General features: G+C 43.0%; 1 protein-coding gene across 2 annotated transcripts in view; it reads left to right on the plus strand.

The window, feature by feature from the left end:
• Positions 1-24,360, plus strand: part of PRDM6 (PR/SET domain 6) — a 240,405-nt gene that overhangs the window by 96,242 nt on the left and 119,803 nt on the right. For both annotated transcript variants that reach the window (XM_060177491.1, XM_060177493.1), the window contains 2 exons: positions 3,508-3,632; positions 18,044-18,386. In XM_060177491.1, the coding sequence (XP_060033474.1) occupies positions 3,508-3,632; positions 18,044-18,386 (468 nt within the window). The remainder of the gene's footprint in view (positions 1-3,507; positions 3,633-18,043; positions 18,387-24,360) is intronic.

Consider the following 24,360-nt stretch of genomic DNA (forward strand, 5'->3'; position numbering starts at 1 on the left):
TCCATAGCCCTTCAGTTCAGCAGTGGCAGTCAAGCCAGAGCAGCTTCTTCTGATCACGTGAAAAGTGCCAGACTTCGACCCTGGGACTGTACAGAAGATGTCTCCAGTGATTGGGTGATGCCAGGACACAAAGAAGCCCCTGGTTTCTCAGGATACTTGGGCAAAGCCCAAAGGAAGGTCATTGTTGTGTTTCGAAGTCTTGCAGGGTGGTCTCTGGGTAGCTGGAGAGCGACGTTTCTCTCTCAGACACCATACACTTCAGCCCCATGCACCTGTCGGTCACAAGTTCCCGTGGGAGGCCATAATGGAGAGGGCAGACACAGATCCGAGAGCAGCAAAGCCCTACCACCAAGCCTTCTCTCCACAGAATCCCTCGAAAACATGTGCCACATAAATATATGACCTCAGTTATAAACAACCATGTTCTCTTTAGAATCAGAAGCAACTGTTTAGCTTTATTAGGCTCCACAGACACATCAAAGCAGAAGGCCCTGTGCTAGGCCACTTGGAACCTTGCCTAGGGCTATTTATTTTCCTACCCCCCTTTTTTCTTTTCTTTTTATTTTTTTATTTCTTTTCTTTTTCTTTTTTTGCTTTTGAGTTTTTGGGGGAAATGAAGCCTTAAAAAACAACAACAAAGTTTTTATTTCCCTTATAGGTTAAAGGCCACAGAAATCTGGCCTGCTCACCAAAAGGCTCCAGTTGAAAAGGAATGCATTTGGGCAGCTTGTGACTCACTGCCTTGGTTTCCTCTGCCGTTCGATTTCATTAAAAAGGGGCTTGACTGAAATCGTGCGTGACAGTGCGTGGTTACTCTACCGGTTTCGGGCTTCAATCACCTTTATTGTAGCTTGCATTTCTGTTGTGAAATTTTTATGCAAATTGGAGGTTGAAAATGAGTAGATTTTTGCTGGTTCCCTCCGCAAAAGAGTTTAACCAAACCTAAAAAAGAACACTCAGGGAGCAACTAATTAGCTTTCTTTCTATCTTTTGTCTTTCTCCATTTCTTTTCTTTTTCTCTTTTCCTCCCCCCAATTTTTTGTATTTTTAATTTTTTTCAGCATTAAGATATATATTACTTTTGTTAGGTTTCTTTTGCCATTTTGTTTTGTTTTTCTTAAACTTTATGGGGGATAATAGTTTACAGTATAGTTATTGTAGAACTCCTCATCTCCCCCATGAGAGGTGTCTAGGTGTTTGTAAGATAATCCCTCCCCCAACCAGGGTTTCCCTGTCCCATCATATACCAGGACCCAATATCCCTTATTCCCATCCCTTTCCTTTCCCAGGGAGCTTTTGAGGAGGATCCTGAACTTGGGGAAAATGAGCCACTTGTCAGAGGTGGTGGGCATGAATGAGCCATCACCTCTCTCTCAATATCAAACAGGCTTCATAGCTCCCCTTTCATGGGGATGCTTAAACCTCAGGTCCTCTCTGCCAATCTGTTTTAGATTACTTCAGATCTTTATAAAACGAGCTACAAAAACACAATTTAAAAAACTGGCATCGATCACCAGCGACCACGTCCAAGCGTAAGAAAATAGAAAAGTTGGACCCTGAAGAGCCAGCCTAATTTTTATTGTACATGAAATGTCCTCTTCGCAGAGAGTCAGCTGGTTTAGATTCATTCTGTTATGATTTGTAATATCTAAATGGAATTTTCTTCAAAGCGCCCTTGATTGATTGACCCTTAGCTGAACGTTTTGTTTTTATTTTGAGGCTGACAATAATGTTTGTTGGCATGTGTTCTGCTTCAACTGCGTTGGGACGCCACGAAGCTATCTTTATGAGTCATCCAACCACAATACTAAATATATGTCAGCAAAGGAAATATTATCTGAAAAGGGAAAAATCCCTTTGATGTGCTTGAACATGCAGAGATTTCTGCGAGTTTTGGAAGCCCTGCCTGCTTGTAAGGAACGGTGTACGCTTACACACAGCCCCCTTCCGTCCTACTCTGTGCCCCAGAAGACCACCCATCGCTCGAAAACAGTTCTGCTCTTTCAGCGGCAAAGTGTGTCATTGGGGTTTAGCACATTCATTTGCCGGGCGCTGTGTTTACATTAATGGAAGCCAAACCGAGAGATGAAATGTTACAAGGGTGAAGTACAAAGTAGACTCAATTTTTCTCAACTTAGGAGATGCCAGTGATTTATAGCTCAGCTCCCATTTTGATTGTTTTCCCTTTCGTATATATAGCAGTGGAAAGAATTAATAAAATGCACAGCCCTTGGAGTTGCAGAGGGAGGAAGGGTAGCAAGGTCTGGACAACTGGCTGGAGTTTTTGTCAGATATTCATAGAATGTTGGAGGAAAAAAAAAAACATTCTGCTTAGCTAGCAGTGCCCTCGTGAGACAGAATGGCAGCAAGTGAGGAAAATAACAAGATAAATGAAATTTTTGCAGCTGCAAGTAAAATATTGAGAATCTGCACTTTTTTATTGATCTTTATGATCCTATTGCCAAGAGCCACTTTGTGGTGACAAAATATGTTGACAAGTGCATATCTCACTGCCATGAAAAATGTGGTGAAAGATTCGCCTTCTGTCTGCAGTGTTATACAAGGAACAAATTGCCCTGCTACAGCCAATTCCTCACAGAAGGGAGAAATTTAAGGCCCACCAACCCTAAACACTTTTATCTTGAACTTGAGGGGAATATATGTAGTAATTCTTCATTGAGAAAACCAGTTGTGCGTTCCCTCCCTTCTCTCTCTCTCTCTCTGCTTCTGTCTCTCTCTTAATCTGTGACTGTTTGTTTACAGTACCCAAAACTGCTATAAAAACAAACAAACAAACATTCATCTCCTGTTACCTCCACTCCATCATTTCAGGGTATGATCTTTGAGCTAGAGTAAAGTGCTCTCTTGTACTTATTGAATTTCCATCTGTTTCATATCTGAAGGTTTTCCCCCTCCATATCAGCTTGTAGAAGGAAGGCAACGTGGAGGACTTTTATTTCTCCAGGTGCTCATATCACAAAGCTGCTTGTGACTTTATCACAAAGCTAGAAACACCCAAATGCCAAGCTGGAAGAAAATGAGTAATGCATTTCTTCAAATAAGGAATCGATGGCACTAATTTATATATGAGGTGGAGGCAGCAGTGTCTGCAATTTGCCAAGAGAGAGAATTTTCTCATTAGTGTAGATGGAATGGGTTTTTTTTCTTTTTCTTTTCTTTTCTTTTCTTTTCTTTTTTTTTTCTTTTTAAATGGATTCTTCCTTCCTGCTATGTCCCGGGCCAAATATCTGCCTTCAACCAAGGCTTTCTGTGGAGATACAATGGGAAGATACAATGTAAACTGTTTATCATACTGGAATACAGACGCTAATTGGTTGCTGGGAACGGTGAGGTGGGCGCAGACTTCATAACAGACAGACCGTGCATATGGAACTGGGCTAAACTTTTCCAGGGTAATAAAAATGTGGTTGGGGGTGGGGATGGGGACGTGGGGGACACATGCATCCTACCTGTGACTAAGCTGGGTTTTTCTTTTGTTTTGACTAGGTCGAATATATTCTACCGAGCCTGTATAGATATTCCCAGGGGTACCGAGCTTCTGGTGTGGTACAATGACAGCTATACGTCTTTCTTTGGGATCCCCTTACAGTGCATTGCCCAGGATGAAAACTGTAAGAATTTACTTTTAGCTCTGAATTCACAAAATTCCAATGTCACCACTGCTAACTTGTCCCCAAGAGTATTGCTTACAAGTCCTGCTCTGTGATGCCTGTGTCTATCCCATCATTTCCTACTCCTTTTGTGCCTTTTGTCTGTACAGCGCAGTCCTCCCTGGTTTGCTTTCCATTTCCATTTCCAACCTTTGCCATTGTTTTTCACTGTTGTCTGGCAGTCCGACAACAGGTTTTTTCCTGAGCAGCTACTATGTGCCTAGTTCTGTTTGCCCTCGAGTAGGGACAACAGCGCAGCGTAAGCTGGAACTTCTGCTACAAAGGGAGGGGCAGTGCTGCTGGAGACACACTGTGTGCACAGGTGAAATGAGAGCTGCACCCTTAATCAGGCATCTAACCACCCTTGCCGGTCATGAGAAATAGCAGCAGACACTGCAAGCATAGCTGTGGGGTTTGCCTCTCTCAGTTACTTAGTATAAAATGAGCTGTGTAGTTTCCTTGTCTATATATTAACATGGCAGTCATCGTGCTTAAAAAAAAAAAAACCTAACTTCTAGGCAAATGTGAACATGCAGCAATTTTTTACTTAAGCTTTGTGCTTTTGTTTTCTGTTATTTGGAAAATATTGTGTTTTCAGTACTTAATTTACAGTATTTGCAGCAGAATTAGGTGATGTCAGGTGCTTCAGTGAGAAATGCTGATTTTACTCATGCTGTCTTTCCTTGTTACTGACTGCCTAATGGCCAGGTGTGTGCACTGATAACTAGGTATTATTGTACAATAGCAGAATAAACACAAACTGTAAGTTAAGAAACTTCTTTTTGAAAAAAAATGAGACCTCGCTTTGAAGAAAAGTGTTATTTTGCTTTTTCCTTATGTACTTTCATTTCCTCCCTCTTCATCCTTCTATACAACCTCTCTCCCTCTCTCTCTCTCTCTCTCTCTCTCTCTGTCACACACACACACACGCGCGCGCACACACACACACACACACACACACACACACACGCTTATATTACCAATCAAAATGATGATCAGGTATTTCCTTTTCATCTTATCTCTATTTTCTTTCTTTTTAAAAAAAAAAACTTTATTGGGGGAATTAATGGTTTACAGTCAACGGTAAAATAAATAGTTTGTACATGTGTAACATTTCCACATAACAATACAACCCCCACTAGGTCCTCTGCCATCATGTTCCAGGACCCGAACCCCCGAACCCCACCCCAGCCCACCCCAGAGTCTTTTACTTTGGTGCAATACACCAACTCCAGTCCAAGTTCCGCTTAGTGTTTTCCTTTCTGATCTTGTTTTTCAACTTCTGTCTCTGAATGAGATCATCCCATATTCATCCTTTTATTGTCTCTACTTTCTGTGTAAAAAAAAAATGAAACTTAAAAATATATATTACTATTAGCATTCCTTTGCTACACTAACTCCAAACTGGCTTTGAAAAATACATAGACGTATGTATGTATATACATATATATATATATATGACATGTAGTATCTCCCTCTTACTTCCCATTGTTCTTCTCTGCAGAGCTTCTTCTCTAAGTTTCTGTTTCCGTAGGAGAGAATCTGTGCTCGGCGTAATTGTGTGGTGTGTGTGAGTGGTATGCATCTGGAGGACATATGCTTTATTCCACATGCCCCCAAACTCGATCCAGATCTGGACACCAGTGTCACCCCCTAGAGCCCAATCCCAGTCAGCTGAGATGAGTCTGTCTGCCCAGCGCTGTTGATACAGCCTCACCTTGTAAAGTATGGAGGTGCATCCAAAGGGACCCCAGAAATCCTATAATGCCTCCTGTCTCCTCCTTTAGTATAACCTATAACCCAAGACTGACTCACAAGATGTGATGGAGGTATGTCCGGGAATAAACACCTCAAAGCCTAGAGTTTTAAACGACATGGTACATAGTCCAAATAGTCATTTACTCACTGCTCTGGTGTCTATTGGATACCTCCTATGGCCCAGTTTACTCAGTGCTACAGATGCAGCTGGGAGCAAAATAATGAAGAGTTCTCTTCCTCCCGGGACTTAACATTTAAGTGAAGGGAGACAAATTGGCCCAGAATAAATGAGTTGTTTGTCAGGCTGTGTTAAATATTGTAGAGAAAACAATGCAGGGGGCCGGGCAGTGACACACCAGTTAAGGGCACATAGTACTATGTGAAAGCACCTGTGCAAGGACCAGGGTTCAAGCCCCTTCCTCCCCACTTGCAGCTGGGACACGTCTCAAGTGGTGAAGCAGGTCTGCAGGTGTCTAGGTGTCTGTCTTTCTCTTGTCTTCTCTGCCCCCTCCCCAGTTGCTCTCTGTCCTATGGAATAAAATAGAAGAGAGAGAAAAAAAAAAAAAAAGGAAAAAAATGGCTGCCAGGAGCAGTAGATTTGTAGTGCTGGCATCCAGCTCCAGCGCTAGCCCTGGAGGTGACGGGAGTGGGGGTGGGAGGGTGACAATGCAGAGAAGGACTAAGCAGTTCCAGGAGTTTACAAAGACTTAATGAAGTGAAGAAACAAGTCTTGTGTCTTTTGGGAGAAGAGTGTTCCAGGCTATATGGAACTATATTATATAAAGGGCCCAAGATCCTAGGGACATTCTTGGCCTATTTCAAGAGCATCACAGAGGCTAGATTAGGGGCTTTGAAATGAATTAGGTGAGGAGTTAACTTAGATCTGGAAGGGAGAACAATGATCTTATGGGGCCTAGAGGCCCCAGTTTTTTTTTTTCCCTATGTAAACAAGGCATAGGAGCTATTGCAGGACTTTGAATGAAAGGGTGATAGGATCTGGATGAAGCAGCAGACTACCGAGTGGTAGCTAGACTTCAGGGCTGAACATGGAGCAGGGAACCCAGTTAGATGCTCTTGCTGGAAACTAGGGGACCAGGAAGTGGTGGTTTGGAGCAGTGGAGGTAGTGAGAAGTGATTGTATTCTGAACTTATTTTGAAAGTACAGATAGTGGCATTTGTTGGCCGCATTGGTGCATGAGAGAAAAAAGGAGTTGAGCATGACTGCAAGGCTCTGGTCAGAGGAAATGGAAGGGTATGGTGGCCATTCATCCTGCATGTGGATCTCTGGGTAGAAGCCACAGATCCACTACATGCTTTCAACTCAAGGTGTCATTGCCTGCTTTAGAGAAGTTCAGAGCTGGCCTGGAGGATTTGGAGGTCTTGTGCACCTCCACAGCCATTTTACAATGAGTGTTTAAGTCCAGGACCATAGTGCCATTAAAAAAAAGTACTTTCTGGAAACACCATATATTGTGCTTTTTTTTTTTTTTTTTTTGCCTCCAGGGTTATTGCTGAGGCTCAGTGCCTGCACCATGAATCCACTGCTCCTGGAGGCCATTTCCCCCCCTTTCATTTCCCTTGTCGTTGTAGTCTTGTTGTGGTTATTATTGTTGTTGTTGATGTCATTGTTGTTGGATAGGACAGAGAGTAATGGAGAGAGGAGGGGAAGACAGAGAGGGGGAGAGAAAGAAAGACACCTGCAGACCTGCTTCACTGCCTGTGAAGCGACTGCCCTGCAGGTGGGAAGCCGGGGGCTTGAACCGGGATCCTGTCCTTGCACTTTGCGCATATTGTGCTTTTAAACAGCTTTTTCCCCAGCTGTACAAGCTGTGCAAAGCATTCTTCATTTAAAGATTTACTTATTTATTAACACAAAAGAGAGGACAAGGAACTTTGCGATGTTGGAGATCAAACTCGGACATCACACTGGAGAATTCAACACTTTTTATCCACCGTGCCAGCTCCCGGCCTATATGAAACACTCTTGAGGTTGCTGATACAGCAACTGAATCTATCTTGCCAGTGCATTTAGAACTTTAAATCCTTGGAAGGAAATTTACAAAGCCACGGCAGCTTGAAGTACTATGGATTCTGAGAGAAAAAACTAAGCTGCTCTATGGGGCTGAGTTCAGAACTCATAAGGATCAAGGCAAGTTGAAGGGAATTAAGTCATTGACTAAAATCCTCAACAGTGACATCTTCCCCTGCTCCCAGAGGGGACTGCAGGAATTTTATTTCCCTTCCTGTCTCAAAGTCGTATATCTGTCATGTGATTGGCCACCCAAGAACCTAGCAGAAAGCTTCATCAGATAGCAGGGGAGGAGATATACGACTTAACTAGTCTTAACTCTAAGATGGATTCTCATTCCACATGATTCACTGAAAAACCTGGGGAGGCTCTTAATGAGGGGGCCTCGTTCTGCACGGAAAAAAAATTCTCGGTGTGATTTAAAAGCCCAAGTGTGGGAAAGGGCACAGACAGATAATTTAGCAGATGGCCTTCCGCAGCCTGAGGTAATTTACATCATCTCAATTGGATTAGCAATGCTCAGACACTTTTGATGCAACTGAGCTCCAGCTACAAAATAAAGTAGATACCTTAAGACAAAACAAAGCAAAAACAAACAAACAAAAAAACTAGCTTCTCCAGATCAGAGTCTTACCTGACAAAATGCCTCCTTCTACAAAGCAGTTTTCTAATGCTGGGCTACAGTCAGCAATAAATGAAGACTCACTGGATAAATATGGAGAATTTTGTTGTTGTTGTTGCCCTTCATGGGAGGGATTAAATATTTCATCAAGATTTTTTTCTTTGTGAGTGAAATCGATATGTGGACCAAGGCACTGAAGGAAAATGAAATATGATTTCACTCAGTCAGGGATACTTATTAAGTACTTTCACTTAGAAAAATATCATTTTCTTCCCATGGTCCTTTCAACAGGCAAAGTACACACTTCCTAGTGAGTGTGTGTGATGAGTTCAGCCTTCAGTAACTGCCCCCCTCACCCTGTGGCCTGAATCTGTGTTCCCCCTTAATACCCCTCCTCCTATCCCTTCACGGGTGGGACAAGCCATGCAAGGCCTCCTCACCTCCTGGAGTAGACAGTGTCTCACATGGGCCTCTGGGTTCTGGAAGCAATCCCTGGGTTATTTTCTTTTAGAAAGCCACAATCATCAGTGTAATAGAGCTCCTGTGAGAGAGGGCCTCTGTCTATCGGTCCATCCACCGTTACCTTCTCCCCAGCGCCCCAAGCAAGGCCGTGTTGACAGACTGCATCCACAAGAAGGAATGAGGTACCCCCAAGCTTCCAGTGGGGGATTAGCTCCTGCAGAGTGTAAAGACCCTGGGCACAGTTCAGATTCATTTCAGAGGAAATGAAAGAGAAAGAAAGAAAAAACCTGAGGTAAATGTGAAACAAGTTTCCCCACTGCTTTTTCTGTCTCTGCCTGTGAAGCTGAGGTAGCAGAATGTGAGACTTGACGGCAACATGGGGTTTGCTCCCCTGGAGTCAGCCCCCTCTTCATGAGGTCTGTTTCTTCATTTTTTTTAAAACCTTGGTGTTAAAAGAGCAAGAAATAAAATGGGGTATTACTGTGCAGTACTGTTCTTCACCACCATCCCCAACCCCAGTCTGCTCACAGGGAGAAAACAAGGAGAAGAAAGAAAGGCCCTTGCTCAAAGTCCCAGCTCCATAAATTAAAAAATAGATATTTGTATTCTTTTCTAAAAACTACTTTCACACACACACACACACACACACACACACACACACACACACACACACACACAGAGACAGAGATCCAGAGTGAAGGGGGAGAGAGGGAGAGAGACCTGTAGCACTTTTCTACCACTCATGAAGCTATCTTCCTACAGCTGGGACCAGGGGCTTGAACCTGGGTCCTTGAGCATTGTAACACATATATTATGCCAGATGCACTCCTGCCTGCTGCCCCAGACTCCATACATCTTGAGGAAATGATAAGCCCAGTGGGAACATCTTTGCCCAAGGCCCTCTGAGAAGCCTTGAGAAGAAGTTCACTCACTTAGGCCTTGTCCTCCAGGAGCTCAACCGAGAAACAGGTGCACAAGCTCACAACCACAGTCCAAAATACAGAGCAGCCACCATGTCAGATGTCTTCACAGAGTTAAGTGGAATATTAATGCCATTGGGCAGAATCAAGACTCCAGACCCCTTCATACACTGGAATGCCGAGACTTAGCTTTTTCAGTCAAAATGCAGGAACCAGAAGTTGCTAGTTTGTCCCTGAATGAGGACTAGGAAAATACTACCTTCAAGCCAACAGGCCAACGAGGTTCCCTTGTGTCATTAAAGAAAACAGAGAGTAACACTCTACAAATCAGCTCCTTTGGTGGGATGGGGTGGGGTGGGTCTCGATTTGGCTCTGCTGGCCAAATAGAGAAACCCTTGCCCAAGCAAAAAGTGAAAGTTGGTCCAGAGTTACAGAAACCTGCAGGGACCTTGAGAAAGCAAAGGAGGAGCCGAGCTGTGGCACACCTGGCTGAGCTCACATGTTGCCACTTGCAAGGATCCAGGTAAAAGCACCTGCAGGAGGAAGCTTCAGGAGCCGTGAAACAGCGCTGCAGGTGTCTCTCTTTCTCTTTCCCTCTTTCTCTTTAAAAAATATTTATTTATTTATTTCCTTTTGTTGCCCTTGTTGTTTTATTGTTGTAGTTATTATTGATGCCGTTGTTGTTGGATAGGACACAGAAAAATGGAGAGGAGGGGAAGACAGAGACGTGGGAGAGAAAGATAGACACCTGCAGGCCTACTTCACTGCTTGTGAAGCAACTCCCCTGCAGGTGGGGAGCCGGGGGCTCGAACCAGGATCCTTATGCAGGTCCTTGTGCTTTGCACCATCTGTGCTTAACCCACTGCGCTACTGCCTGACTCCCTCTTTTCCTTCTTTCTTGACCCCTTCCCTCTTGATTTCCCTCTGCCTGTATCCAATAAAATAAAAATAAGCAAAATATTAAAACAAGAAAGGAAGTTTCATGAGCCAAGCATACTTTAAACAAAATAACTTTCAAAAGCCAAGGAGAAATCACCTCACAGGGATGCCTGAGTCTATAACCAGACTCCAACACAAGTCGGCACCCACAGCAAGTGCATTCACAGAGAGCTAATGAGGAGAGATGGGGGAGATGGCTGTGGTGGGAGACTGGACCTCTGGGGTGCCGTGGATTGTTAGATTGATCCTCATCCTGCTGCAGGATGGGTGGAGCCTTGCGCAGCCCATTTGTTAGCATGGAGGGAGCTAACAGGGCTCCAATGCGTTGCCTCTAGGAGTTGTCTCTGGTCTTAGCCACGGTGTCCTCGACCCTGTCTCTTTCCCCATGCAGCCCTTGTTCATCAACGTGTCCTTGTGAGGCATCAAGGACTACTCTGGTCCTGGAGTAGGACCACTCTGAAGAGTCCTTCCAGTTCCAGAGCTGTTAATCTCCCTCTGCTCAATCCTCTTGACCTCGAGTGCCAATGGGCCTTCATTCTGGGGATGTTCCCAACCAAACATGCTGCACAGAAAACTGAGTCTCCATCTCACCCCGTTGGCCAGGGGACCTGAGTTTAGACAGGTTCTCACAGATTTCTGTTTTCAGCCCAGATATCTCCACTGTGTCCCAAGCTCCTAGCCAACAGTCTCCCTCACATCTTCATGTATATTTCCCAAGTGAAAATGGAAATTTTCCTGCTCTCCCCTAGCAAATGGTTTGTGCCCCAGCTTAGCAACCCTCACTCCCATTCATCCACATTCTCTCTTGAGAGACCTAGATCATCTTCCTCTACCTTCTAGCCAAATCAGTTACCAAGTCCTTGTATGGTGTGTGTGTGTGTGTGTGTGTGTGTGTGTGTGTGTGTGTGTGTGTGTGTGTTTTGCAGGGATTGAACCTAGAGCTTTACATATGCCAAACATGCTCTCTTCAACACCTAACTGCCTCCTCCCTGGCTCCTGACACTATCTATACTCCTGAATGCCTTGCCTTTTTCTTCTGTGATCATCTCCCCACCCCACTCTGGGTAATCCTCACCATTAGTTCCAGACTACAGTGTCCTCCTACCTGTCACATTTCTACACCTATACCGTCACAACAGGCAAAGTGAGGTTTCATTGCTTTACTAATTTTCCCTCATTTTGTTAATAGGAAGTTCAGGTCTGTAATCAAAATACAGAAAGAACTGTGGACATACAATTCTGGATCTGCGAGGCCATCAGTTGACAGTTTCTTCAGTTCCTTCCACACACATTTTTGCCCTTTATGTGCTCGTTCTCTGTGCCCACTATCACTTTTCCCTTTTGTGCAAATTGTAACACACTGTATATATTCTTTTGTGCCTTTCTTTTTCTTAGTCAGAAGAGTGAAGACATGTTAGGTATAGGGACTCCTCCAATCTGTAAGTAATAAAGGGCAAATTCTCAAAGCTTTAACAGAGGTAGGATATGTTAAATGTAGCATCAATCGGATCACTTTTTGTTTTTGCTTATGCCTCCTTTTGGGCTGGCTGTTCCTCTTATAATAACACCCCTCAGGTCTTTAATACAATAATACCCTGTGGACCAGATAGTCTCTGCTACCATGTTATATGGCTCATGTTGTGGCTTACAGAAGTGAAACTCATAGTACGCCCAGTTGAGTGTACACATTACTATGCACAAGGACCTGGGTCCAAACTCACAGCCCTCACTTGCAAGAGAGGAAGCTTCATGAGCAGTGGAGCAGCTCTGCAGGTGTCTTTCTCCCCCTTTCTATCTCCTCTCCCCCTCTCCATTTCTCTCAGTTCTAGCAAATCAATATATAAACAGAGATCAAAAAGAAGTAAAATTTTCACCTCTTCAGTTTGCTATAGTCCCACCATCCTCTGTTGTGTTAACCTGCCTCTGGGCTACTATCCAGTTCTGTTCAGGGCTCACAGGCATGGGTCCCCATGCTCCTCCCTCTCTAGCTTTAGGGGAGACCACCTTTCCTTCTGTCTCTGGCCACACAGCCCACTTCTTTCGGTTCTGCCGGTGCTGAGCTGCTGCTTGCCATCTCAGTGTGACACCAAGACTATCTGGCTAAGCTGTCAGTGTTGCCTTTTCACCCCTCACACCTGTCAGATGCCCGTGCCCCCACACCCCCTTCAGATCTCCTGATCAAAGCCACCAGCTCTTATAGACCATCCCTTGTAGCCCAAGTGTAAGCATTCCCGATGGCTGCTCCCACCTGGTACCCTTTCCTTCTTCTGGTGCCACTCACACTTTGTAGCAGCCATGCATTGGCAATTCTTAGTTTCTACTGTTTTCCCGTTTTAATGTTTCGGAGCCGGGAAGATGCCTTACAGTGTATAGCGATTTATAACTAAGGATGCCACCTGCAGTTGGTATGCCCTAGAAATAAAAGAGGAACTTGTTTGCTTCTTGTCGTGTTTTGATTTGCCAGGGTTTGATGAGCTCCTCTTCCTCCTTGCCTAGAATCCTTTCCCCTCCCAAGTTCTAGTATCACTTTATCGAGGAGATGTTGAATTACAGGATTTTGGTTGTCACAAAGGTACATTTTCACATTCTCCAAAGATAGTTATCGGGACATTTCCCCCTCAGCCAGACCATCATCTTATTCTACCACAGGGACTTAGGTTCCCGGCATCCCCTTAGTGCTCTTCCCTTCACCGGAGCCCCCCATTCTGCTGCGATAAAAAAGCCCATTGAGGATTCACCCTGCATTGTTCAACTATATTCTATAAGGCAGAGGTGGCGAACCTGTTTCCTGCCATTTGGATATTTTATAGCATCATTTGCATAACATAAAAAAGGTCAACTTATAAATTAGCACATAATGTTGCTACGAGAAAAGCTCTGCTTACCTTGCTAGGGCCAGGCCAAAGGATTTCCTTGTCCATATGGCCTGTGGGCAGAATGTTCCCCCACCCCTGCATTAAGGACTGGGTATTTAGCCTCTCTTACAAACTAAAGAAGTCTTTTTTGAAATGTATGCATATATATTAAATATATGCATGTATATGCATATATATCATATATATATGATAGAGACAGAAATTAAGAAGGCAGTGGGGGAGATAGAGAGGAAGAGAGACAGACAACCTGCAGCACTGCTTTACCACTCGCAAAGCTTTCCACCTGCAGGTGGGGGCGGGGACTTGAACCTGGGTCCTTATGCATTATAACATGTGCATTCAACCAGGTGTGCCACCACCTGGCACCAAAAGGTCACCTTACTAGCTCCTATGTCTTGATGTAGAAACCACTTCACCCTTTCTGATCATTTTTGTCATCTCTGGGCTATTTGTGGCTTCTGCACTGTCTTGAGTTGGGATGACATGATCTGTTCTGATGTAGTTTGGACTCTATTATGATGAGTTCCTTTATGCTTTTAGTTGCTGCAACTCATGAAGCTGATATTGTAGAATGGTCTTCCGTGTATCTAAGTCCTACTTTAAAAATAATACTTTTCAGATCTCTATGGATATGTACAGGGCCCCCACAGAACAAATCAGAGATCATATATGGTTGCTTTTATAAAAATCATCCACTCCTATCCTTACATTTTCTTTTCTCTAGAAAATATTTCACTCATTAAGATTAAATTTATTCACAAGTGCCCTGATGCCATAGGTAGAATATAGAGTGAGAGTGTTGCTGCCCAAGGGGCTGGGTGATGGCTCACCTAGTTGAATGCATATGCTACCAAGCACAAGGACCTGGGCTCAAGACCCCAATCCCCACCTGCAGAGGGGATGGATGCTTCACAGGCAGTGAAGCAGAACTATATATGTCTGTCTTTTTCTCTTCATTTCTGTCTCCTCTTGCTTTCTCAATTTCTCTCAGTTCTACTGAGGAGGGGGTATGGAGAAAGAGAGGGTGAGAGAGAGAAAAATCTGTGTTCTCTGCCTGTATTAGAAAGTATCACACTTCTTTTGGTTGTCCTAGAGAAGAAAGTAATAGAAAAGAAGGATCTTATTCCAACTAGTCCTGCTATTTTTTTGCCTAACACAATAGTTATTATCATGAACTCAGATCTGATATAACTGACATTATCATATGAATTGCTGTATATTTTTCTTAATTACCATCTTGACACTATAGAAATCTCTTGGGGTATCAAGCAGATAGTACTGAGATAGCACACCAGATTCGTACACCTGAGTTCCCAGATCTGAGCAGTGTGCTGCTGTCTCTGTGTCTCTCACTAAAAAAAACTTTCAAAAATATTGCCTCACAAATACTTTTTGTGTAAAGGTGATGTGACTTTAAGAGGTTTTTTTTTTTTTTTTTGAAAATGTGTAAGGATACTCTCCAGGAGCATAAATGGGGAAGCTAAGTCCATAATCAATATGTAGGTGTTCTTGGTATTACTTTCCCCAAAGAATGTGTGTTCCTCTGTGCACAGTGAAACTTCTGGCAGGTGTCTCCCTCCACTCTTACATGCTAAAGACACCTTCATTCTCCACCCTTTCCAGCCTGTCTCCTTTCCTGTTCATTTGCCATCTGCCAGCCCACAAGAGCTTAGTGTCACCTAAAAACTTGAGTGTTTCCCTTGCTCTGCCTCTTCTGGGTTAGTTCAAAACAGGTTGGATGAGATCAGCTCTACTTTGGTCTTTCACAATGCCTCTGTCTTTATTTTATTTTATTTTATTTTATTTTTCATTATAAAAAGTATCACAACATGATAAAATGTCTCTCCCTGACTTGTAACACCTGTTTAAAAAAGTAACAGTGTGCAGAGACTTTCTGAATGCCAGAATTGTGTGCACCAACTCCATATCAATGATATACATTTGCCCTAAAAATCATGCACAGATGTTCACACGTGAAGTACAGATAAGGGCCAGGAGCTGGCACACCCAGTTAAGCACACATAGTACTAAGTACAAGGACCTGGGTTTGAGCCCCCCACTCCCCACATGCAGGAGAATGCTTCATGAGCAGTGAAGCAGGTCTGCAAGTGTCTATATTTCTCTCCCCCCTCTTAGTCTCCCCTCCTCTGTCAATTTCTCTCTATCCTGCCAAGTACAAATAGAAAGGAAAAAAAAAATGGCCACAGGGAGCAATGGATTTGAAGTACATGAACTGAGCCCCAGTGATAACATTGGTGGCAAAAAAGAAATGAAAAAAAAGAAATACAGATATTAACATGTAAATATAGGACTATAAATTACATAGGTACACAAATAGTCATATTTGTGTAGATGATACACACACATCATTGCACTAGCTATGAAGTGATCTTTCCTTTTTAGAGATATTGCTCATGAGTGGAAGTAATACAGGAGTATGGACAGAGAAAAATGGCCTGGATCTCAGAAAGCTAATGTTTCCTGACTAACGGCTTGTGACCTAGGCAAGGTATTGGATGTTCTTGGACTTTAGCGTTCTGAATTGATAATAAGAGAGGGTAGAATTAGACCAGTGGTTCTCAGCCCTGATTGCACACTAGAAACACTTAGGGAACTTTTAAAATAGATAGTTGCTTAGATCCTCCCTATTAAGAGAGTCTGATTTACTTTTTGTTATTGTTGTTGTTGAAATTTCTAGCAGTATTTATTTTTTTTAAGTTTTTATTTATAAAATGGACAAGACCATAGGATGATAGGGGTACAATTCCACATAATCCCCGCCACTGGAACTCCATATCCCATCCCCTCCCCTGATAGCTTCCCTATTCTTTTGCTTGTTTTGATTTTTATTTTTTGATTTGTTTATAAAAATGAAACATTGACAAAACCATAGGATAAGAGGGGTACAACGCCATACAATTCCCACCACCAGAACTTCGTATCCCATCCCCTCCCCTGATAGCTTTCTTATTCTTTATCCCAATGGGAACATTGGACGCAGGGTCATTGTGAGGTGCAGAAGGTGGAAGGTCTGGCTTCTGTATTTGCTTCCCTGCTGAACATGGACATTGACAGATCGATTCATACTCCCAGTCTCTCTCTCTCTCTTTCCCTATTGGGGCAGGTCTCTGGGGAAGCAAGGCTCCAGGACAAATTGGTGGGGTCATCTGCCCAGGGAAGTCAGGTTGGCATCTGGAACCTGGTGGCTGAAAAAGAGTTAAGATAGAAAGCAGAGCAAATTGTTGACTAATCCTGAACCTAAAGGCAAGAATATTGCAGATGGAGATATGGGGGGGTCTCCATTTTGGAAAAAATCTATTAGATCTATTTTAGGTATATTGCAAGGGGCCCATGACCCAACTAGTTTTGCCTGCGCCTGACATCTAATATGCAGGTGACCTAAGCTATAGTCTGCGGGGATGGTGTCACAGTTAGAAAAAGGACGAGAAAGCTGGATCAGGGAAGAGTGTAGCTCCTAAATATGGGAAAACTATATAAATATTGTTAACTGTAACCCCTATCGATATGATCTGTGGACCATGGCCAGCATAAGAGCCTATGTAACCTCTGCGTCCCTGTAGGTCTGAGCTCAACTTCCGTTGGTCACTGCTAGGAACATTTCAGGCTGCACCAATTTCAGGACCCATCATCCTCGGGTGATAGGTAGAATATGCTACCCAAACTCCCTTCAGAGAATGGAACATTCCCTATCCTTGTTGATTCACATTGAGGGCCAGGTCTGATAGGGGTCCACAGAAGGGGTCCATTATGTTGTTCCTGATGGAGATGACCAGTGACAGTGGTGAGAGGGATCTGTTAGAGGTCTAGGCCCATCATGTCTGTGTGGGAATCCCAGGGGTGGCCTGGTAGTGACTAAAGAGTCATCATTAAAGTATGCCAGTCTCTTGCCCTTATTCAGCTTTTGTAGCCCTTACTTCGTCTGACAGGGTTAGCTTTGGAGTGATTGAGAGACATGTAATAGGAGGTAGGTGAGGAAGGTAACTAGGTCAAAGTAGAAACTATTTCATTAGGTACTTTATGGTGTTTTTTTCAGTTCTTTCTGCTTGCTTGCTATATTTACTGACTATTTAAAAAAATCTCTCCCCAGTAAGTCATACCATCTCAACAAAGGACTGCCAGGTAGACAAATTCTAGGCTCTTCCAGGCCTGCAATCCTCTCCATTAGCCTTTCTTAGACTTATGTGTTGTGCTGACAGAGCCCCAAAGTCAGAGCTGCTGCTTCTTTTCTTGGGCTCATTTGATCTATGTGGTTGTACAGAACATGGGGGTCTCAGCAATGGTCTGTGACAGTGAAGGTCAAGGGCTTCCAGTTCATGCGTCTCCTTTCGTGTGACTGTGAATGTCCATAAAGTTGACTACCCAGAATCAGCTTTTGCCAGCTGTCTTCCTCAAACCTTTTGTCCTCTAGCTTCCTTCTCCAAACCGCCCTATTACCTTCCATCTCTTTGACCCTGAAATAATCCATAACTATATTTTATTGATACAGTAGCTAACCCTAACCCATGTCCAGACAGTCGTGCGCACATAGTAGTTGCTCAGTAAACATGCATCGAAGAAGTAACTGCTCTCTACTCTTAAGTCACATGTTTGTGATCTTGTTAGCCCTAAGTCCCAAAACACAACTGCTCACAATGCTGATTTCTGGGCCGTTTGGCAGTGTGTGTCCCTGTGTTCATTGTAACAGCTCCTGAGCCTGATCTTCTCAACCTTCTTTGTCTCTCCACCCCCCCCACCCCCCCCCGCAGTAAACGTCCCCTCCACGGTAATGGAAGCCATGTGCCGCCAAGATGCCCTGCAGCCCTTCAGCAAGTCCAGCAAACTGGCCTCCACCATCCAGCAGCGCTCTGTGGTATTCCCCCAGACTCCGTGCAGTAGGAACTTCTCGCTCCTGGATAAGTCTGGACCCCTCGAGTCGGGGTTCAGTCAAATCAACGTGAAGAACCAGCGGGTCCTGGCGAGCCCGACTTCCACAAGCCAGCTGCACTCGGAGTTCAGTGACTGGCACCTCTGGAAATGCGGCCAGTGCTTTAAGACTTTCACGCAGCGGATCCTCCTGCAGATGCATGTGTGCACGCAGAACCCCGACAGGTAATCCCGAGACCACGCCCTTCCTCCTCCTGCATTGCTCACTGTGTGACCCTTAGGGGGAGAGAGGGGCCTCCCGACAGCCAGCAACTCTGGGCTGCAGTCACCTACCTCTTCAACTGCACCTGAAAGGTTCTGGAAGGTCAGAGCGTGATACAACTCTGTTGCTTGAATTTCTTATCCAAAGATACTGGGAGGCTACTCCTTCTTTCTAGAAGGTTCTGTCCCAGTCGAAAAGAGTGGGGACTGGGGGGGGGGCAAAATAGAAGGCACATTTATGAATATCAGTGTGGTGGTGGTGGTGTGTGTGGGGGACTGGGGTCAGGATCGTTAGAATCCTCTCTGTCTCCCAAAGATAATATAGTTGGCTATTCTGCTGCTGTCACCGGCATTTCAGGGTTCACCTCCTGCGTGCCGTGGCTATGAACTTCATTAAGTACGAGGAGGTAATGAATTGGAATTTTTTGCTTAGTACAATTTTTCTTCCGAGCATGCAGACCCATAAATCCTGCACAGCTGTCAAAAGGAAATCCCTCCTCTGCTAGTGATGTGGAGGAAAACAGATGCCACTTATTCAATAAACTAATATCCACACCGAAGAAAAATGTTGACTAGATACCTCAGAGTCAAAGTTGGTTTGAAAGTTTGTCAATAAGGAATTTTATGGCCATGAACTGAGGATGAAATTTAGCTGAACAAGTGAATTAAAATCTCAGGTACTCTGACGAGAGGCACAGTAGATATAATGGAACTATTATTTATGAATCAAAACTGGTTTATTTGGCAGCTTCAGTCGCCGGGTACGCACAAGACAAAAATCAAATTAATTCACTAAGAAAGGCTTGGGTTTTTATCTCTCCTTCACATCCTGTGGGAATTTGATTAAATCCAATTTTCTAAGAAAAAGTATGGAAAATGCGCCCTGAATATGAAATCAGAAAATAAATTTTGAGAAGCCAGATAGGAAATGAGGGAGCAGGATTTTTGAATTACTTTCTTGGTTTTAAAATGTACCTAATTTATTTCATTTGAGATAAAGAGAGAGGTGAAAGAGAAATAGATGGACAGACAGACACCATAGTACCACATCTCCCTGAACTGAGAGCCTCAAGAATGCAAATCCCTTGTTCTACCAGTTGAGCTATTTCTCTGGCCACTTGAATTGTTTTCCTAAGGTGGGTACTGATGAACCTTACATCTCGAATCGCCTCACCTTCCAATAGTCAGCCTCCAGCTTTACAAGGAAGAAGACCCCAGCAGGCAGAGAGAATGGAATTGTATGGATAAGGAGGTTAATCTAAAATCAGAATAATCCACTTGAGGCTACATAGGTGCATTTACTATGTGTTTGTGTTTGCACCATTCTAGAAACCACTTGCTTAGCTTAGGGTCAGGCATTAATGTAGCAAATTTATGTTGACATTGTTACATAAGGGCCCTTCAGGCAGCTGTATCTTTTTCTTCTTTTGCAATACTAGAGGACCCTGGGAGACAGATGTCTGTTTACCTTTGTACATTGGCTCTAGAAGTAATATGAAAGTTTTAAGAATGTTTCTCTTTCACCAGGAGAGGACTATTTTTAAGTTTGTTTTCCTTGCAACTGTGTATATAGCTTCAAACAATATATCCTCTAAATTTACGAATAGTTTTAGTAGTTACTTTGATATAAACATACCTTACGATGTTGGCACAAATGTGCTTTTATATCCAGTGAGTTCAAATATGTGTCTGTTATCCACATGGGTTCATTATTGTCGTAGTAACTGACCATGCAAGAAAAAAAATGTAGTGACAGATCTCAGTTTCAAGTATGACATGACTTCATGTCACATAGAGCAGTGAAAAAAAAATTCCTGGAAAATATAAAATTGTCAAAACAGATTACCTTGTCTAAGTTACCACTAGAAAACCACACGTGTACTCTGGTGAAGTCTGTCCTAGAAAATAATGGTGACATCATTTGTAATACAGACTGTCAGAAAAATACCCACCGAGTTAGACAATATACATGTACAAGAAAACATTTCCACAAGAGATTATTGAGTCAGTGCTGGTTCCACGTTAGCTTAAATTACCAGCAGAAATCCCGGTGGCCAGACACACTTGTTCCATGCTTGGTTCTGACAAACTTATTGAACTCAAATTCTTGGGTGTTCTGTGACGAGCTCTTCCCAGATGAGAGGAAGCAATGGGTGCTACATATCAAATTGCCGAAGCAGAGGCTTCCTACTTTTTTCTTCCCTGCACTGTTGGTGAAGAGTTCTCAGCTATTCATGATTAAGTTAAAAGAACATAGTGGGACTTGAAGGAATTAATTCTTTTATAGGCAAAGTGGCAAGGCACAGTATTTCTCAGCAGTGATGGGTACTTGATTTACTCCAGCTCACTTGCTTTAACTATTAGAGATGAGAGGAACACAGACACCTGATTCCATTGACCCCCTCATTTTATTCTAGATACATAATGTGCTTACAGGAATGGAAGAGCTTTATTTTTGTCCCAGGACATGAACTGGTCTCTTTGTATCAAAAGGTTTGGAAGTAAGCCATTTTTCCAAACCCGTAATCACATTGGTGAAATGCTAAATAGAAATATACTGAACTCAAATGAAACATTGTTTACTGTAAAAATTTGTTTATGATTGTTGATAAATGTGCAGTCCTTTATTTTTCCTCATAGAGACTTGTAACAGCTGAATATACATATTTTCTTTAAGGACTGACTCCATGAATCAGCTGGTTTTTAAGTCTTTTGTAGTTTGAGCCAATCTAGCCATATAGTTATAAAAAAGAAGGAAAAAGGAGGAGAAGGAGGAGGAGGAGGAGGAGGAGTAGGAGGAGGAGGAGAAGAAGAAGAAGAAGAAGAAGAAGGAAAAAGGAGGAGAAGGAGGAGGAGAAGAAGAAGAAGAAGAAGAAGAAGAAGAAGAAGAAGAAGAAGAAGAAGAAGAAGAAGAAGAAGAAGAAGAAGAAAAGAAAGAAAGGAAAGCTTAGAATCTACCGATCAGACAACATTCTCCCTTCTATTTGAGAAGCTTAAATTCATTTGTTTGGATTTAAAAAAAAAAATGTTTCTAGAACCAGAAGTAAGAATGAGAATTATAGAAAACAAAGTAGGAAGGTAAACAGGTTAGAGTTTCAAACTGGTCTAAATTTAAAACAGGCCCTGGAATCTTAAATCCAAAAGATTTTTTCACTCAACAGACTATATTTGGCCACAAAGCCCAAGACATTTGAACCTTCATCAAAGAGACAGCCGGTATTGGTGAGCCTTTTCATTCATGGGATCATTGAAAAGTCCTGTGCTAGAAAGGGAAGAAATCTGAAGACGCCCAGCAGTAACAGCCTCACCATTTCCCTACTACATGTTACTTAAACTGAGTGCACCAAAAGGTTTTCCCCCCATTTGATTTGGCAAGGTGGGAATGAGCACCAAAGAAATAAAATCACATCCATGAACATATGCTAGCCATAGAATTGTTTATTGATTTTATTCTGTTAACTTTGAACAAACAAAAGCAAAAATTCCTTCTTTCTTTTTCCTGGGCTACAGACTTTTGTTTTTTAGAGAAAATTCAAAGGAGGGGCATGACATGCACCTGGTTAAGTTCACATATTGGTTCTTCTTCTAGCGTTTGCCCACATATTAGTAAGCACAAGGATCCGGGTTTGAGCCTTCCATTCCCCACCTGCAGGGGGAATGCTTCATTATAGTTGAAGCATGCCTGCAGGTTATCTGTCTTTCTCTCCTCTCCCTCTCCCTGTCTCTGTCTCTCTCTGTCTCCCCTCTCAATTTCTCTCTTTCCTGTCAAATTTAAAAATGGCTTCTACCAGGAGCAGTGGACTTTTAATGCAGGCACTGTGAGTCCTAGCAATAAACCTGGTGGAAAAAGAAAAGTTCAAAGGGAAGAAGCCATTAGGATCCAGACCAACCACAGTTTTATGTAGAAACTGCATACGCATTTGGGACTTTACTTAAGTTTAATATCTAGGTCAGAGCTGCTTGACTCTTTCTTGCTCCAACCAGGAGTTAGAAATTCCTCTTCTCTTCTGTTTTTCTGCTGCAGAAACTCCCCAACAGTCCCATTGGGGGGACTCCAGGAAGGGGTAAGCAAAGTCTTCAATCATAGTGGATTGTTTTCAGATAGATATGTCCTCTTTTGTTTTTTTTTAGAAAGTTTCCTTATTATGTTTATCTTGATTTTGCATCCCTGTTCTTTACTCCTTTTTGATGGGGGGGGGGGCGAAATAGTAAGTTTCCCTCCCTGTAGTCTCCAGGGCACCTTGTCAGCTATTCTCATGTATGTGTTGAGTGTTGTTATTTATAATTGGACATTTTAGCCCCTGAGGGGAAGGTGACTCTAGAAGATGCTGTCTGGTGGGAAGAACTTAGTGATGACTCCTGGCCACAATAATTGCTTTGGAATGTGCCCCGGTTCTGGTGTCCACCCTCTTTCCCCTCCCCACCTCTGAAGGTTCTCTTCTTTCTTGCATACAGACTCTGCCAGATGCTTTGTCTTTGCACTGTCCTTGCTTGCCTAGAAACTTCCCCTCCTGAGACAGAACTCAGTTCTTTCCTCAGTCCTCCCAGCCAGCAGTGACCTAAGCAGTTCTGCCTTTGAAGTTTCGGGAACTTTGCACTTGGGCTGACTGATGAGAAGCAAAGAGAGAATGTGGCCCCGACCAAATAGCTTTTGTCCCTGAGGCTTCACGCCATGAGCCAAAGAATCAAAAAGAAGAATTAATACTATTTTAAACCAAGCCACACTTAATTTTGTTAACTGTTTCATCCTTTCCCCGATGTGTACACCAAACCAATTACAGGCTCAAAGTAAATGAGTTGCACATTTTCCTGGAGTAATCTTTGGCAGCCAAGGGATGCATGAATTGTCTCACAGTCTTCCTTCTGCTTGAAAATCAATCAGCACCGATATATACTAACTTCAGCCTACTCAGACGTTGCTGTTGTTGTTGTTTTGGTTATTTCATCCTTGATGGGAATGCCTTCTAGCTTCTCCATGAAGTTTGATATTTCTGTGTTGGATTTAACCATGTGAGGTTATTTAAAATTCCATTAATCAAAATTAAGTAATCTTTTGGTTCCCTAGTCAACCCATCCCATTTCAGGTGTTTAACAGCTGCATGTGGCCAGTGGTGCCCAGACTGAAGAGAGTTGTTGTAGAACATTTTCATCTTTGGACAATGCCTTGAGTAGCTAACATGCCATATGGTTCTTCTGGTTGGAGTTGTCATCTCTTGTTGAGGAGTGTTCATTGCACTTGTCTAGAGCATGATACAGTGTTGTTTATCCATGGCAACTCGGGGAAAATCAAAGTGCATTAGAAAGGAGACTCCACTTCAGCTGCCCAATAACTTAAGATCCCTGAGCACCCTTAGCGCAGCACTCGTGATGTCAGTCTGCCCTGGCTTCTTTAGACATGACACATCAAAGGGAGAGGACACTTTGGAATTAAAATAGATTGTATCCAAAAGCTCATTAAATCAAGCTTTTATCATCTGGTCAGTCCTTGTCCATGAGAATACTGGTCATTGGAATAAAAAACTAAGGAATGACAACTGATTCTGTGCCCTTCGGCTCTAAATTGAGAGGTGAGGGGTTGTGATGTGTTAACAGCCTCTGAGGTACATAGTCTTCAGGCCTGTGGTTAGATGTCCCATTAAAGTTGTGGTGCCTATGATTCCATGGTGATAATTATTTCTGAGTCCTGCTCTTGGACCTAAAGACACACCTATGGATATATTCCTGTGTCCTTTGATGAGACTGACATAATCAATATTAAAAATTACTTTTTGATCATTTCCACTTAGTTGCTTTCTGAAGAATATTGAAAATAATGAAAACCAAGGAATTTTATCTACTTGTTATGTGACTTTTATGCTTTCTGAGAACATTCTCTAACAAATTTCTAGGCCAAGTGGCAATCTGTTATTACACTGGCAAGTAGACTAACATCCTAGTT

This window comes from Erinaceus europaeus, chromosome 2 (assembly GCF_950295315.1).
Source record: "Erinaceus europaeus chromosome 2, mEriEur2.1, whole genome shotgun sequence".
Classification (NCBI taxonomy): Eukaryota; Metazoa; Chordata; class Mammalia; order Eulipotyphla; family Erinaceidae; genus Erinaceus; species Erinaceus europaeus.